Source organism: Anneissia japonica, unplaced genomic scaffold, assembly GCF_011630105.1.
Source record: "Anneissia japonica isolate Jap-2015-1 unplaced genomic scaffold, ASM1163010v1 scaffold287834_len5846547_cov211, whole genome shotgun sequence".
Taxonomy (NCBI): domain Eukaryota; kingdom Metazoa; phylum Echinodermata; class Crinoidea; order Comatulida; family Comatulidae; genus Anneissia; species Anneissia japonica.
Genome location: NW_022704992.1, coordinates 3,997,620 through 4,014,873, shown reverse-complemented (window position 1 = coordinate 4,014,873; position 17,254 = coordinate 3,997,620). Strand labels below are relative to the sequence as shown.

The following is a 17,254-nucleotide window of genomic DNA, read 5'->3' as shown; positions in this document are numbered from 1 at the left end:
GCTCAAATCCCACTAATTAACAAGTAATTAGCAACACAAAAAGGAAGTAACAGACTAAAAATACAGTAAAAACCACCAGAAGAGGAAGGGGACAAAATCAACATGCTCCATATTCCTTATATTAGGCTACTCAAAGCAATGAAAACATCAATTGCTTCCTTTTGTCATGGTGGGGCAGTAAACGTATTCTTTTTTCCATGAATCGATAAATTCCAAAAAGAAAGGGGGTCCAGGGGGGTCTCCTCCGGGAACATTTTGATTCCTAGATGGCAGGAAATGGGCTTTTCCGACTTCTGAGGTGTCTTTTAATGACTTTTAAGTTCTTCAAAATTCAAGATTTTCCCCCTCTTGAAATCCATGAATCAATGAGAAAGGCGGGTTGGAGTTCTCCCCGGGAAAATATTGATTTATAAATGGCGGGAAATGAGCTTTCCCGACTTCTGAAGTTTCGTTTAATGACTTTTCAGTTCATCAAAAGGTTTCCCCATTGAAAACGGTCAGATAAATTTTTCTCATTCTTATTTAAATAAGCCTATTATGTGTGTACCGGTATACATACCGTACGTATTCTTTTTTACCATGAATCGATGAACCTCAAAAATATAAGGAGGTATGGAGTCCTTCCCCGAAAAAAACGCTGATTCCTAGATGGCGGGAATGAGCTTTCCCGAATTCTAATTTTCTTAATGTAACAACCCCCCGACCCCCAGTTCCGCCATCGTTACGGACTCACTCCATTCTTTTTATGTGTAATAAAGATATTTGGAAGACATGCATGCTTTCATCAATCTTATTTGTTGTCCAATTATTGATAGAAATGGATAGACGAACGTGTGAAGTATTTGTCTGACCGTTATCAGCATATGTGCCTGTGGCAGAGTATGTGTTGATTGTTGAGAAAGTATCTATGGCTATAGACCTTTTCGTCTTTTATAGGATTTTCCTTATGCATAAAAACATAGACTGTACATAATTTTCTTTCAACCTTCGTTTCCATTTCTGCCAAACATACGTTTCAGTTTTATCGGTTGTTAAGTTTTTGACATTATTTAGCAGTTTATTCAACAATTTCACCTTGTTTAGTGCCAGCCCCTTATACTTTTGTCTTAGTTTTCTATTTTGATGAGGATCATAACTATGGAGGGAGGCAGATTGGAAACTGTTTTAGTTATAAAAGTACTTCAAAACATGTGTGCCTCTATGCAACTCGGGTCTAATAAACTTACCTGGGTTAAATGGTATATAAGTATACAGATACATGGTTAATAATATTGAAAGGAACTGTCAGATTGCTAGCAGTTTAACAGGTTTTGTAAGTACCGTATAGGGCCTACTAGACTGTGTGGCAAAGGTGTTGCTAAAACAGAACGATATGCGCGTGGGTAACGATGGAGATTCTAAATAGTGCATACCGTTTTATGCGCAATTTTATGACTGTCAAACTTTTATAATAAATAAAAAAACCTATAATAATAATAGTATAATGATATTATAATTATATACAGTTCGCCGTCCAATTCGAGATAACTTTTGGACCTACAAATCCGGGGTGTTGTCCTCAGGGTTGTCTCAACTTAAGGTTAGCTTTTGTGTTAAAAGATTGATTGTGATTTGGTTCTTTAATAAGGTGGTCTTGAATTGTTGGAGAAGGCATACATAAAGCATTATGGGAAATGTGTCGTCATACCTCCCGAACACCCAGCGAGATAATCGGCTTTTTTATAGCAAAAAAATTGAACAGGGACATATGTTTACGAATCACCTCAGCTTGTGCAAAAATGTAACTGGTATTTTTTCAAATTGAACAGAAACAGGCCCATAGGTAACTGGTAACAAGGGATGCATTCATGGAAGTAGCAGAGGTTGCACAAAGCATGGTATTGTCATTATTGTCGTCATCCTCTTCATTTCATCATGGAGGAATTAACTAATTCCTCTATGAATTCATCATCGTCGACACATCATTACCACGATAAAAGGAAACCCAGACATAAATGTCACATTGATATTTTATTTGGCAATAACAATGTCATGTAAATTATTTTTGTAAAAATATATCAAATATAATTCTAAATTGTTTTACTAAGAGATACATACTGCAGCTGAACAAAATTACTATAACAACGTACTGTATTGGAATATTAATAAGAAACCTAAAATGTGTTACAAATTATATGAAATCATTAACAACGTGAAGTAACAATTATCAAAATAACAGTATAATACTGTAATAATGTAATGTTAGCTTATACAGTACATGCTAAATGTATATATGATCATACAATGGTCACACATGAAGAGGTGTACTGTTTATCTATTTGTCAATACTGTAAATATTTAACTATTGTGCTTGCTGTTTAGTGATTACACTGTAGAAAAACACTTTTAGTCCCTTTTCATACTTTCAAATATTGTGCCATGTACCTGTGATTTGTCCAATGATTATTTATTTTAATTGATTATGTAAACAAAGAATAGCATTGTCTGTCAGTCACATCTTGGAAAAGCAAACTCAAACATTTTACATTAACAATTTACAACAGAACATATACAACAGTTTTATAAAATCAGGCAAGTCAATTTTGTTTCAATAAATAACATCATGTACAAAATGTAATGGTAGTAAAGAACATTTGTTTCAACTCAAGCTACTCATTTTAATACAAACTTAAAAAAAATTGTTTTACTGTTTCATATTGCATACAAGAACTATGCTAAATGACATTTTATCATGCAGGATGCCAATACAAATGACAATATACTGTAATATGTATTTTTTTGGTTTCTGTGGAAATGGGTTAGCACTTTATACACAGATGTGTTTTCTTTCAGCTTGGTGGTGATAAGTATCGGTCAGCATCTTGAAATTCAGTTCATTGTCTTCTATGGTATGGCTGTGGAGAATTGTTTAAAAAGATTAGTCAATTCATGCCTGTAGAAACATTACATTTATATTCTTCACACCCATGCATAATTTTGTTAGAACTAACTTAAAATGATAATTTTTTTTGTCTTTCATGGGTGGTCACCCAACTTTATTTGTCCGGCTTTTTTGCTGATTTTCATTTTTACATTTTCACTTATATATGATAACTAATAATACCATTGTGCCAAGTTTGGCAGCTAATTAAAATCTTAACAACTAAAGTTAATGCACAATGTCAAGAAGACAACGCCCCTTTCATGAGCTACATCACCCTGTGGGGGTTCAGTAGGCAGATATTTATGAATTACTTACTGGAACTTTTCAAACAAGTACAAGTCTCGCATCCCATATCATTTACTTTACGGCCAAATTTGCAGCGTGTGGAGCACATGGGCATAGGACATGCGAAGTTCACTGTCAAAAGAGACAAACATTTAAATATTTAATTTAAAAATGTTATATTTTATATTATTTACTCTACTTCTCTCAAAACACTAAACTTACAAAAACTGCAAGTAACTACAGGTAACAAGCACATGAGAACACTAAAACCTCAAAAGTGAACTAAACTACTGTTGATTACATTGAAAGTAAGTGAAACTGAATGGAGAAAATAAGATTACCAATCTGTAAATAAAAAAGTATTTTAAAAGAGGGCACACCTTGATACTCTTTTGGCAAGTCCCTACAACTGCAGGTGGGGCATCCATTCATGTCAACATCTTTTCCATAGGGGCACAGCAATTCACATTTTGCTGGCAGCTGCATACATCCTGGTCTACCAATATTTTCCGCAACATAATTGTTTCCTTTATCTGAAAATGAGCAGTAAAAATGTATCATGGATGATTAGATTAAGTAAATGATTAGGACAAATAAATAACATTCAATCAGAATTCAAGATTCATTTATTGACTTGTCCATAAAATATGTAAAAAAACAAAATGGATTTTTTTTTTGTTAGAATACACACATTGCCAAGTACAATCTATATATTAAAATAAAGTACAACATAAAATAGGAGCAAAGCGAACGTTAATTTTACGAGCGGCGGAGCGAACAAACATACACTAGGGACCAAGGTTGTATTTGGGCTCCACATCATGTTGGTTTGACTAAAAAAATTGAGTCAGTTCAGTGAAGAGCAACAAAAATAATATACGAGATATGTCATTTGATGTATCCAGAGAGAATAGGATTTTTAGGTCTTCCCACTCTGGAATATTGACGTTTAAGGGCAGACATGATCCAGGTATATAGAATACTAATGGTATTGACAATCCAGAGGACATGGACCTAGGGGGTGCTGTGTTATGGAGAGTAATGTGTGACTGGAAATTGCCTGCCAGTTGGTTATTACCATGCGCCAGTGATGTTGGAGTAAAGGAAGATGAAACTATTTATGTAATTCATGAATAAATTTCGGGGTTTGTCAGGTAGTGAAATGATTATTGTACATTTTAAGTGCTCCCTCCATGCATAAGTGTAAGCTAAACTACGGTGATTAATTAGCGAAGATATGGAGACAATTATTTCGAAGTTCCCTCTTTCCAAGAGGGGATGCAAATGCTTTGTGAAAATGAGTATGCCGCGGTACTCATTTTCACAAAGGAATACACTCAGCTGGTTAGCTAACAATATGCAAATTTACATGAACACCGGGGAAGAAATGTGCAATCACGTTCTGTTGCTTAGCAAACGTCTGTACTGTAGCGTGGGGGGGGGGGCTAGCCTACTGATGTACTGTGTATAGCGGGGGACGATGAAGCATAATTGAGGAACCCTCGTCTAGACATTTCACATTTTTTTTAAATTAAAAGAATTCTATAACTCGTGGTCATGAGCTTAAATTGTATAAAAGTATGCCTCGTTTGGATGTTAGAAAATATTCTTTTAGATCTAGTAGAGTAGAGTTATTGATCCTTGGAACAGTCTTCCTCAAGAAGTCGTGATGTCTTCTAGTTTAAATATATTTAAATCTGCATTAAATCAACATTGGTCTACACTTCAGTGTAAATTTACTTTTTCACATTTATAAAGACAATACTACGCATATTTCTCTTTCCTTTCTTCTTGATTATCCCCCAACAGTACAGAAGAGAAGAAATTGTTTATTTTTGTATTGGATGGGTCATTATAAGCTTAAAGCTTTCTAAACGAGCCAGTATTTCAAGCAAGTATTCCTAGATGTGTATAAGAGACAGTATATATATAGCCTATAGGCATCCCCCTAGGCCTATGTACTGAAAAAGTTTACTTGATCCCGTAGGCATCCTTCGAAACTGAGTAAAAATGACGGATGACGGGGTAATATTTATTTAATACACAAATAAAATATGAACATCTTACTAACATAAGCCCGGTCTTAGTTTAGGCCTGGATAGGCTGTCGCCAGTTACAGTATATCACAGAAAGGCCTAGCCTAGCTTACTGACTAGCTAGCTATCCAGGCCGTGCTCTATCAATGTCAAGATGAATAGGCCTAACCTAGGCTAAATAATAAATATTAGGCCTATACAATTGATTGGTATTCAATTTTTTTTAAACCAAAATTACCTTCTACACTACTACATATTCCCAACACTGTTACAACCACCAGTAATACCTGGAGTTTATCAATCATGATGGATTATAAACAAATCAATTAAAATACAAATTATGTTTTGTCGCACCCGAAGTAACTTGCTTATCAAAAACTGACGTACAGTTAATTATTGCCTATGGAAGGCCGATAGTAATTTTTAATATTTTATTTATTTATTTAAAATTTTAAAAACCCCGTAATTTCATAATAAAAAAAAAATCACTGATTATTCAAATATTGTGTATTTATTTGTAATATTAATAACCTAGTTTTTTCTTTTATAGATATTTTGTAATAACATGAAAGAAGAGTCAAGGTATATCAGATTCAAATGGCGTTTCATGTTATCGTTTTTCCTTGCTATCTCGTGTTCAAAGGGCAGAGTTGAGCTTTGTCACTTTCTTTACTATAAAACCAAACATTAATAATAACCCTATTTTCATAATGATGCAGTCTTCCACATTTAGAATAGCAGTAGGGGCGGGTGTAGTGTTATCTGGTGCTGCATTAGTAACGTATTACTTTAACGGTAGTCGCAAAACAAAGAGAACAAGACTGATCGAAATGGTAAGTACGCTAGGCTCGTCGACGTAGGGCCTAGCTAGGCCTAGGCTAGCTAGGCGGGAGCTGTAAATGTAGGCCTAGGCCGAACCACTTCGATTGGGTCTTCGATTGGCCTTGGGGCTTGATGCCCACTTGTATTGATTGTATCCTATTGTTGCTTGTTTTATGTACTGGTGGTACTGAACTGTTTGCGTTACGTAACAGTTTAACAAGACAAGGCCTTTTCCACGAATCGGTAGACATCTTGATTGAATTTGAAGCAAGGACTTTTTACAAACATTGTGAATCAGCGGTGCGTAACCAACAAAAATAAGATAAGCTTTTGCTTTTGGGCTTATTTTCTGACATCATGTTATTAAAAAAATCATAACTCCATAACAGGGCGTCGTATCCAAACAACTTTTGACCTCTGAAATCAAGATAGAAATAGAAAAGCCTATCTAAGTAGTGTGTTAAAACATACCTATGCATTACAGTGCAGTAGCATAGTACTTTCGTGTTGTTACTATTCCAGGTACCGATAATATACAGATTTCTCTTATTGTAAAGTACAAGTTATGCTTTATAAAGAAGTAAATTATGTTTTTAACACAGGAAAATCTCATATGGTAACTAAAACAATGCTAGTCCAGAGTATTACTAATACTACTGCACTGTAATGCATAGACCTATTTTAATAAATCACCACCAGACACCGTATTTAAGAGGATCGGACAGAGGGGCGAATAAGCATTAATGCTTTAGCTTCAGGATCAAGGTAGATCAAATAAATCAAGTATGGCCGCTGACGAGCATTTAAATTTGTCTTTTGAGATTTTTGCAGCAATTACCAACATCTTCAGCTTTTGTAAATAAATTAACTAAATATCTCCTAACTCTCTTGAAAACATTATACAGTATGCATGCCTATATTATATAACCGCATTCATCATGTGTACTATTTCTTAATCTATGTAGATTCCTGAATTCCAGAAAGCAAATATCCACATCAGAGATCCTGATAAAGTAGAAGAAATCGTTACAGCTTTAATAAAAGGTGGTCGCAACAAACTACAGGTGGGTTTGCATTGCATTTTTAACCATCTTTGAACAAAATTAAGCAGAAATGTGCTTCAATTCACCACTAGTGTTGGCACAGGCCCAGCCCGAATTACTGGTAGTTCAAGAAGTATCAGCATATTGATTACATTATTTTAATGTACATGAAGGTACATTGTGGTATTTTTTTATCTTAATGGATGCAAAAAAACAAATTATCATCCATGCCATATTGTAACCAGGCCATGCATGAATAATTATTACATTGAAAATCTTCACCAGATGGTTAGAACTATATTATGTAATCGTTATCAATAATAATGAATACAAATTGATGCTGTACAGTGTAGTGAAATGCCAGTATTATTTATAATATAATTCGTTTGGAATGACACTTTTGTAACAGTGCAGTGGCACAAAACCATGTGGGCTGTGCATCCAAGAAAAAACAGACAAAAGAAATGACATGAAATAAAATAAAATAATTAACATTAAATGAATTCCTGCGAGACACCATGCAGACAACCCAAAAAAAGACCTGATGAATAGCTGAGTACCACTCGACGCCCTGAACAGCACACCTCAACCATCTTCAGGAGAAGTAATTCTCCTGAAGGGGACCGAGGCATGCAATCTGAAAAGCTGAGAACCCCCCAACCACTCACCGTTTCCCTCCGAGAACCATGCATATGGTGCATCGCAAGATGAAATTTTAACCAATATTAAATAATTAGCAAAATTTAACACAACATACAGTAAACAATCATGGGAAAACAAAATTAAATATAATAATATAACAAAAAGCTCTGTCAAACAACAACAATTTACAGTAGCCCAATTGTGCATTAAATCTAAATTAAAGAAAATAAAGATTAATCACTGTAAATCATTTCTAAGTTTCCATTCCTTCTTAACATAAGTCTTACAGAAAATATCTTAAGCTATTTCAACTGTAATATCTAAAAATTTGTAATCTTCAATTCCCCCAAAGCTAAGTGTAATTTTGTGTCAACGTCACTAGAAATATAATATTCCCAAATATTCAAAGAGCCAATACTAGTTAACTTATTCTGTAATTTTTTGTAATCGTCAATTCTGCTGACATTAAATGGTTCACAGATGAATGAGAAAAATGCTCTAAGTCTTCATGTGACTGTCTTAAATTCCATATCTAGTTTGGTTGATTTCATTTTATCATGCTGTATTTGTATTCTATTAGGATTGTATAATAAATGTCTGTTGATTTGATTCCAAATTATTAAGTGTAAAATTTAAATAATATTTAAAAAACTTTAATTTCAGGTTATATCAGATTTTGATAGGACAATAACAAGGCATCATGTCAACGGAAAAGTACTTCCTACAACCCATGGTGAATATATTTGAAATATTTTCTATTAAATGCTTTAGCCTATAATATTATGGTTTTATTTGAAGTCTCTATACTTTTGTTTCATTGAGCAACACCCAGGTACTGTTTATTTATACTCTGTACTTATTTCATCATTATCCCATTAAAATGTGTGTCTTCTAAGTCTTGCTAAGTGTGTCATGTTTGTTTGGCCATCATCAGGTATCCTGGAAAGTAGCACTGTCATTTCTGAAGAATCCAAGAAAAAGGCTCAAGAATTGAGGGCTCATTATCACCCATTGGAAATGTCCTCAGGTGTATCAGATGAGGAAAAGTACACCTTAATGACAGAGTGGTGAGTGATGTCGTCAAAATATATTTTTAAAATTTTCCTTTAGAACAACAGAATCTCACCATTTCCATGTTCATTCTCTCATTCTCAATGCTCCCATCTCTTTGTCTTTTGAACATTTTTCTTTGGTGCTGCCTTAACTTTCAAGAGGTGGTTTAACCCTTTAACTTCGCATACCTGGTACTACCCAGAAGAAAAAAATGTTGTTGAATTGCGCGTAGTACCGGGTATATGAAAATAATTCCTTTTAAAATTTTTCCTGTACTGCAGGCACCCTCTATATATGTTTCTATGAACTAGAGGTGATTTTTTACTGAATTATATAGAGTAATGACTAATTGTTGCGAAAAAACTCAACTTACAGTGATTTTTTGCAATTTTTTTTTTGCTAACCATCATATTTCTCATCTTCTCTCTCCTTAGCCTGTTTTTGTACTCCTTCTCTCAAATTTTTTTATCATCATATGATAACAGTTGTTAGTGAACAATACTTTAAAAATGTATGATTTTATATTTAATCTTCTATTTGCTGATTGTTCAAAGGTGGTCCCAGGCACATACTATACTTTTACAAAGTGGAATGACAAGGAAGGATGTCACTGAGATGGTTGCACAATCTGACGTTATGTTGAGGTAGGTTTTGAACAAGTAGTAACAAGGGTTTGTTTTTTTAATCCAATGAGATTATCATTCTATGTTGTTGGTTTGACTTTTACCATTTTTATCTCCATATACTTTATCTGCTGTGTAAATATTATTCCATTTACAAATGATCTGTAAGTAAAGAAATCTGGGTTATCAACAATATAACAATAAATGTCATTAGGGCTTATATCCAGAAGGGGCTGCAGTTAAGGCACTTATTAAAGGAAATTTAAATTCTGACAATCAAAACGGAGGAACACATTGACGTAATTGACCTTTGAGCTGTCGGGATTATCTGCTTCAGCATTGAGCTGCAGAAATAAAAACATTCTGCATTGAATTTTTGAAGCCAGAAGTGACTTGAGACAAAGAATTAATTATGTAGTTGGGTCATTTCTGGCAATTCCGTGACCGTGGAGAGGCTAAATTAGTTTTTCAGTGGATTTGTCTTCCTTGAGGGTATAATAACAAAAATAAATTGGGTGTCCCTCGCAAAAGTGTGGGCATAACCCGTATATGCCCTAAATCCAAAATGGCCACCTTCCACCATTTTGAAATTTATTATTTCAGTGTTTTGGCCTACATGGGTGCTTTTGTGCATGGATTTAGGTGTTCCAGGGGTCAAGGATTTCTTTTTTGATGTCGGATATTACTGTAATTTGCCTGTCGAATTACGTTACCAATGTGGTCTAAAATCACTATTTTGGGCCATAAAGACTCCCCCTGTATTTTTCAACCTCCACACAAATTTGACAATATATTATATATATATATATATTATATTATATATACATATATATGACTATATACTACCATAGGGGGAAACGGTAACAAGGGAAAGGGTTAGAAATAATACCTTAAGGCGAAAATACTGCCTCTAAGGGGAAATTTTAACAACGTTAAGGCGAAATGTAGACAAAGGATTTTTCACCCTATGAGTTAGTTAGGAGTATATATATATATACATATATATACGTATATATATACACATATATATATATATATACACGTATACATATACATACGACTTTAATTATGGTAATTATTATAATATCCATTAAAGATATCATAAAATTATTCAATTAATCATTTTATATAATTTAATACGAAAAATTTACTTTTAAATTTCAAAATATAAAGTAATAACTTATTGTGTCCTGTATATAAATTCATTACTGTCATTTTTTCATCCACAGGGAAGGCTGCGACCAGTTATTTAAACTTTTGGCAGACAATAGTGTACCATTGTTAGTGTTTTCAGCCGGCATAGCAGATATTTTGTATGAAGTTATTAAGGACCGAGCTACCCTCCATGACAACATATCAGTCATGTCCAATGAAATGGACTTTGACACAGATGTAAGTTTTGAATGTTTTATTATTTTATTATATTTTGGACCCTTTCCTGAAGCATTACTCTGCCATAGAGAAGGAAATCACTAATACATAAAGATGTTGGCACTATATTGTAATTCAGAAAATATGCTACAGGGAAACTTGTACTAGAATGTGGTACATTGTGGCATGTAGCATTTCTCATGGCATGCCACATGGTCAACCTATCCCATCATTCACCTGAAAAAGTTTTTTCTTTCTTTATGTAGTAGTTTGAAGCGTGTTTACAGCTGCATCAATGTGTTTCAGCCCTTTATATTAGATTCAAAGTTTTTAACCATCATTCTAATTATTACTGCTACTATTGTTAAACTTTTTTATTTTTTTTATTAATTGTTCTATTTTAGGTAAATCTGTTTTAGTACTGTATTATTATCTCTAAATATGTTTTATTTAATGAACTTTATATTATTATTAAATTTTGATTAAAGCCGCTTTATTTTGTTTAATGTTATTTTAACTCCAGGGACAACTTGTAGGTTTCAAAGGTAAATTAATCCACACATATAACAAAAGGGAGATGGCCAAGATTAATCAAGATTATTTTGAACGAAACAAGAACCGCACAAACGTGCTCCTGATGGGTGACACAATCGGCGACCTTCAGATGGCGGAGGGTCTTAAAAGTGCTCACAACATCCTTAAAATTGGATTTTTGAATAGCCATGTAAGCCACTTTTTATTATTCATTATTAATTATATGCTTTATTTCTACCTTAGGTATTAATAAATTATTGAAGCAAAAACAATTATTACTATTTAAATTGGAAATGAGGCTAAAAAATGTAATTGTTTGTTGCTCAAGCACAGTGACATGTTTTTTCTATAGGCCCATTCTTAATTATGGGATTCATATCATTGCTTGCCATCACTCACAAACCCTGTTTAGATTGGTAGTATTGTGATCACATGGATAATATACATGGTGTATTTGTCAAGTTTATAAATTAGAATTTGAAAAATGTAGCCTTATAAAACATCATACAAACATTTTGGACTTACTTTTGTAAAGAAAAAAAATATTTTCACTATTTTCAGTTGGTTGTGCTTGTTTTGTAGCCTAATATTTGTTTATGTATGCATCACGTTGACAAGAAATCCGATTCCATTTCAGTTTGAAAACCTTGAGGTGTATAAAAGCAAGTACGATGTAGTTGTTGTTGATGATAGCAGCATGGACGTCGCTAATGCTCTCCTCAACAAAGTCATGTGATCAAAGTAAGGAATTAAAATTCATGCACAAAGACGATATTTGCTTACATCTGTGTCACCAGTATTGTACCAGAACCTTGACGAGATCCTTACACTACTGGAGGAAAGTCTTACTCTTCCAAAAAATTAGTCCATTCATTTTTAACCAGCATAGTTTACCCAGCAGTAAAATCTAAAATGTTATCCATCTTCTAAATGTTAGTTGGTGAAGTGGGTTATTTCGACTACTGTTACTAATAATGAAATTTGCTAATTTGAAGTAGACTACAGGCCCAAAGTTTTTGCAAAAAGCATGCTTTTCCCCCATGATTCAAGAAATTATAATATAATTTTTAATAACGTGTAGTGGTGATAGACAGGCAAATTGTACTTTGTTTGCTTTTTAAGTTTGTTTTGTTTAATATATTGCATATATTGTTATGGTTGAATGTAATGCAGTGATGGACATTTCTTTTTTCAAATACAGTATTTATTTTTGCATAATACTTATTTTCAAGGTGTATAATTACCAATAGCAGCTGTTGCATGATACAGTATGAAACTATCTTGTAAACAAACTTAATTTGTGTTTTAATTTTTTGATGATATTTTTGGTGTTTTTTTTAACCTAAAGTTTATATACAGTACACTCTCACATTACTGTTTTTATAAATTAAAATATTATATTAAAGATCGAATGTCTTACTGTTAATCACTTTTAAGTACTTTGACTTTTGTAAAATTGCTATAGAAGGGAGAATAATTAATGTTATTATTAAAATATATTTTAATATTAAAAGTATTCTATTATTTGTTGATAAGGCCAAAGAAACCTTTGTGTTGCCCAAGTCAGACTGACCCAATATCTAAAAAATCTAGGATTTTTTTTTTGCTTTGCCAAAGAGTAACCCAAAGTACATGTATGATGTTTCAAGCTTTAATTAATAAGTTGATATCTTAACCATTAATTTTAGCCAACCAACACACATAGGGTAATAAGTGATGGTTTGAAATGAACCTTAGAATTAGGCCTAGATCATTGGAATAAAGAGTAAAATTGCTGACAAACCAAACCTTGATATTCAAGTTCATTGTGCTTGGGCTGCACAACAACAATTTTTCTGTCTCTTGTTGAATACGATTTTTAAGACTAAACTAGTCATATGGTTTAATTTAATTATTTACAAAAACTCTGTTTAGAAATATTATTTATTTGATGCATTCTTCATAAAAGTAACCTGGTGGTTTCAAGGGGATATGTTTTTCAAAACAGAAAATTAGTTTAAATATTATGTACAGCAGTACGTTAAAGTAACAGAATGGATAACAACTAATATATTACAATAATCAGTGCAAACTGATAGTAGCGGAATCCAGAGTATCATCTTTGTCAACCTTATTTGTTTTACTTAGTGCTACTGCCAACCTAATACTGAAGAACAGTAAAAGGATACAATCGTCAAAACAATCTTCCATTGAGAAAAACAGGATTAAACTATTACAGTAATTGTTACAGTAATTAATAATAATATATTGCTATGAAAACTACCTTCAAAATTAATGTTTTATTGCATATTTTTAGGCAATTAATATATTCATCTTCAATTAGTAGTGTAATCATTTCTTCTGACTTTGAAATACTTTTTAAATTTGCATTCCATTGAGTTTGTGATCACATAACTAGTAATACTATGAGTCTCTGTTAAAGCAATTATGTAATACTGCTGTTAAATCATGTAACATTATTATGGCTGCTAATTGGGTCAGTTAAATAAAATAATACTACCTCTAAAATTCACAAATTTTTAATTAAACAATTGCGTAACAATGTTAAAATATTTGTAGTGTCAAAAATAGAACAATAAATGTTGTATTATATTGTGGAGTGGGTATAGTGTAAAATTAAATTGTCATCAAATGATTTGTGCTGAATTCAAGTATTGATATGCAAGAAAAACTTTACATTTTTTACAATAACATGTAAATTATGGGAATTTGATTCTATTAAAATTATTTTTGGGGTATAAATTACTGTGTTATACAGTACTTTGTGTTTGTTTCATCTTCCTCAAAAAAATCAATTTAAACATTGAAAAGCACATTTAACAATTTTCAACTTCATTCAATGTCGTGACGCTCGAGTTTTACTATTACCTGTCTCTTATACACATCTAGATGTGTATAAGAGACAGCATACATACATACTGTAAATATGGTACAACTCAGTTGTTAATGTCATGTATAAATTCCAAGGAAACCCACATTGGCAACAAAAGGTATATTCCAGTCCTACCTTATGGTCAACTACAGGAAGTCACTAAGGTTATTCACCCAGGTAGTTGATGAGTCTTAAACAGGTAGATGATGAGTCAATGATGTGTCCCCTTTGGTCCCATATATAGAGAGAATGAAATTATTAGGTAGATATACAGAGATAGAGATATAAAGATAGAGGGAACATTTTATGTTTACATTACAAAGTGATCAGAAGAATGCTTAGAACAGAGAAGGATACTGTATTTAGATTCAGAAAAGAAAGTACAGAGAAGAGAGACTTAATAGAGTTAACACACTTTGTATATTCTATTGGTGGTGATTTACAATAAAAGATAACAAGGAACTGCATAAAGTCTATTGAATACTTTGAGCTCTCTTGCGAGTCAACATAGACCCCAACACAACATGGTGAAAGACCCCGCTTTGAATTTGGATTAGAACTCTCTATATGGTTTTAAACACTAATGAAGTTGTCACCATTGTTTTGTACCCTGGTATTACCAATGCTCACAAATGCTATTGAAGCCATTCAAAAAAGAGAATGAAAGATCATTTTAGAATGTAAATTTACTAATATGAAGAAGCTCTTTGTAAATTCAACCTCCCATTCTTATCTAAGTGCAGGACATCTGACTGTCTCAAGTTGACAAAAGAATCTCCTTAATGCAGCTCACAGGCGCGCGGATCCAGTAGGGGAGAACGGGAGTGCATATCAATTCATGTCCCAGGGGCGCTAAAATGTGTGGAGAACAAAAAGGATGCCTGGACAAAAATTCTTCCAAAATTCCGAAGATACTTTTCTTTTTTCCCTCTTCCCTTTCATAATTACAACCACAAAACGCTCAGAACAAAGAGCATCCGATCTAGAAAGGGGATCCTTTTTCATTCTTTCCCCAATCGCCAAACACCCCAGTCATGACACCTGTCAATAACACCCCGATATGGATAAGCTTTCAATTTCTATGATTTCGGCTAGGTTCTCACGAGAGCCCTAGTATCCGGATCAGGAGCTAACCGTCAGCGCTAACCGTTAGCACCTGTGTGAGAACGCCCGATCGGTTAGCGCTAACCGTTAGCGGTACCCGAATACGGTTAGCAAGCGCTATCGGTTACCAAGTGAGCGCGTTTCTATCATCAACCAATCGCACGTACGCGTTTACAATTTCCAGTTTCTTTTGGCCAGTGATTCGATCATCATTATTCTTCCGGATCGGGATTTTTTCGTATGGACGCACGTCAGCTAACGGTTGTTAGCTGCCGTGTGAGAACATAGCCTAAGCCAAGTTCACCCTATCACCGTTCTGCAACCTACGTTCACGACCCAATGTTTGGGTCGCGGAAATTGATGGGTCGCATACCTCTTCAGATCGTAGACATTTTAATTAATACGAAGACAAAGGAAATCAAAATTTATTTATTTAACTTTTATGGCATTTAAATTTATTTTGTGGGTGATTTGAAAAATCTTTTATGAATAAAGTGGTATCTAATTGGTTGACAAGTAGAGGTTTTGTACTTATCGCCATATAACGCTTACTTTTTCTAAAATGTGTAGGGCGCCCTCTATTTCGTGGCAGTACTTTTAACGTTTCATTGGTTGCCTGCATACCTTGATGCTAGACTGGGTTCCAGTCCCTAATCTTTGTCTTAATCAGTTGAAATGCTTAAGAATAAATCGATTTTGGCACAAATGGCGTTCCATATTACTTATTTGCATGGCGTTCCATAGTATACTTCTAATTCTCATAAAAAAAGTTTCTCAACATAAACTGACGCTGGTGGCGCTTTCCGAAATGCGCTAATGTACTACGAAAAATCCATAAATTAGAGACTTGTGGCAAGTCTAACCTTGATGCATACAAAATCAGGGCAGTCGGACCTCTTGCAGTTTGCAGTTTTATACTCTTTGGTACATTCAGCATAGAAAATCGTACGCGTTGCTCGAACATTTTAAAGGCCACGCCCCTTCGTGTAATTTTTGCGTTCCAACGAATCAGTCCCTCTTGCAGTTTTATACTCTTTGTTACGTTTGAACTCTATGCACGTTGTCGGTGTAGGCCCCTAGTCAAAATAAACTCAGAATGTTGAACAAACTTTTTATAACTTTTTTGGCAGGCCTTTTGGCCATTATTGTGCATCATCTCGTAACATTAACGTAAGTAAATAAAATGAATTTTTATATAGGCCTATGTATTTCTACCATTTATGTTCCCACCTTGTGAGGCATTCCAATATGTTCTAGGTTTACAAGGTATACTTAAAAATGATAATGTAGCCTGTAATGTAATAAATTAGGTTTATATTCTAATACTAACACTATTGACAGTTCGCAATATTGGTCTATACCTTTGTTATTTTATACATAGGCCTACTGATTATAGCTTGATTAATATCTGGTTATATTGCCTTATCTAGGAAAGGCAGGGTGAATCCATTTTACGTAGATGCTTAAACAAAGTAAAGAAACACTTAATTAAAGAGGAAAAATTCGTAACTTTAGGCCAAGTAAAAAAAAAAAACATGTTTCGCGTCCCCGCCCGCATCGTTTTTTTCGCCCGCCTGATTTTTTTTAAATTTTTTATTTTTGGAAAATTCATGAAAATAAAGAAAAAATATATCGAAAATTTAGAATTAAATGTTGGAAAATAAATACCCTAGCCTAAAATAGTGCAATATCTTCGTCTAACCTTTCGTATAGTAAAGCTATGCCTAGGCTAGCCCAATATCTCTACCTAGGCTAGCCCGATATCTCTAGTCTAGGCCGTCGCCTACTCTGGGCGTCAGGCGGCAAACCTCGAGTTCACTTCACTAGAGCGCGTTTGTCATGCATACAATTGCCGTATTCGATTGGGACTCTACGTTGACATCTCGGATTGACTCGAGTGAGTACGATACGAGGAACAAGATCAGACACTTCGCAATGTCGTGACG

General features: G+C 33.8%; 3 protein-coding genes across 3 annotated transcripts in view; 2 read left to right on the top strand and 1 right to left on the bottom strand.

The window, feature by feature from the left end:
• Positions 1-1,995: 1,995 nt before the first annotated feature.
• LOC117104946 (BPTI/Kunitz domain-containing protein 4-like) lies at positions 1,996-5,637 on the bottom strand. The gene is made up of 4 exons (XM_033245902.1): positions 5,483-5,637; positions 3,589-3,741; positions 3,239-3,340; positions 1,996-2,894 (listed from the first exon to the last, which is right to left on the bottom strand). Exons 1-4 carry the CDS (start codon positions 5,547-5,549, stop codon positions 2,884-2,886), a joined length of 333 nt encoding a protein of 110 aa, XP_033101793.1. The 5' UTR covers positions 5,550-5,637; the 3' UTR covers positions 1,996-2,883.
• A 225-nt stretch (positions 5,638-5,862) lies between these two features.
• Positions 5,863-14,074, top strand: LOC117104945 (cytosolic 5'-nucleotidase 3-like). Its single transcript, XM_033245901.1, has 8 exons — positions 5,863-6,077; positions 7,032-7,130; positions 8,415-8,484; positions 8,686-8,818; positions 9,359-9,448; positions 10,657-10,819; positions 11,322-11,522; positions 11,970-14,074. The coding sequence occupies exons 1-8, from the start codon at positions 5,955-5,957 to the stop codon at positions 12,066-12,068; spliced, it is 978 nt and encodes a 325-aa protein (XP_033101792.1). The 5' UTR covers positions 5,863-5,954; the 3' UTR covers positions 12,069-14,074.
• A 2,133-nt stretch (positions 14,075-16,207) lies between these two features.
• Positions 16,208-17,254, top strand: part of LOC117105071 (serum paraoxonase/arylesterase 1-like) — a 10,562-nt gene continuing 9,515 nt past the window's right edge. The window contains exon 1 of the mRNA XM_033246088.1: positions 16,208-16,478. Coding sequence (XP_033101979.1) covers positions 16,405-16,478 — 74 coding nt within the window. The 5' untranslated portion in view covers positions 16,208-16,404. The remainder of the gene's footprint in view (positions 16,479-17,254) is intronic.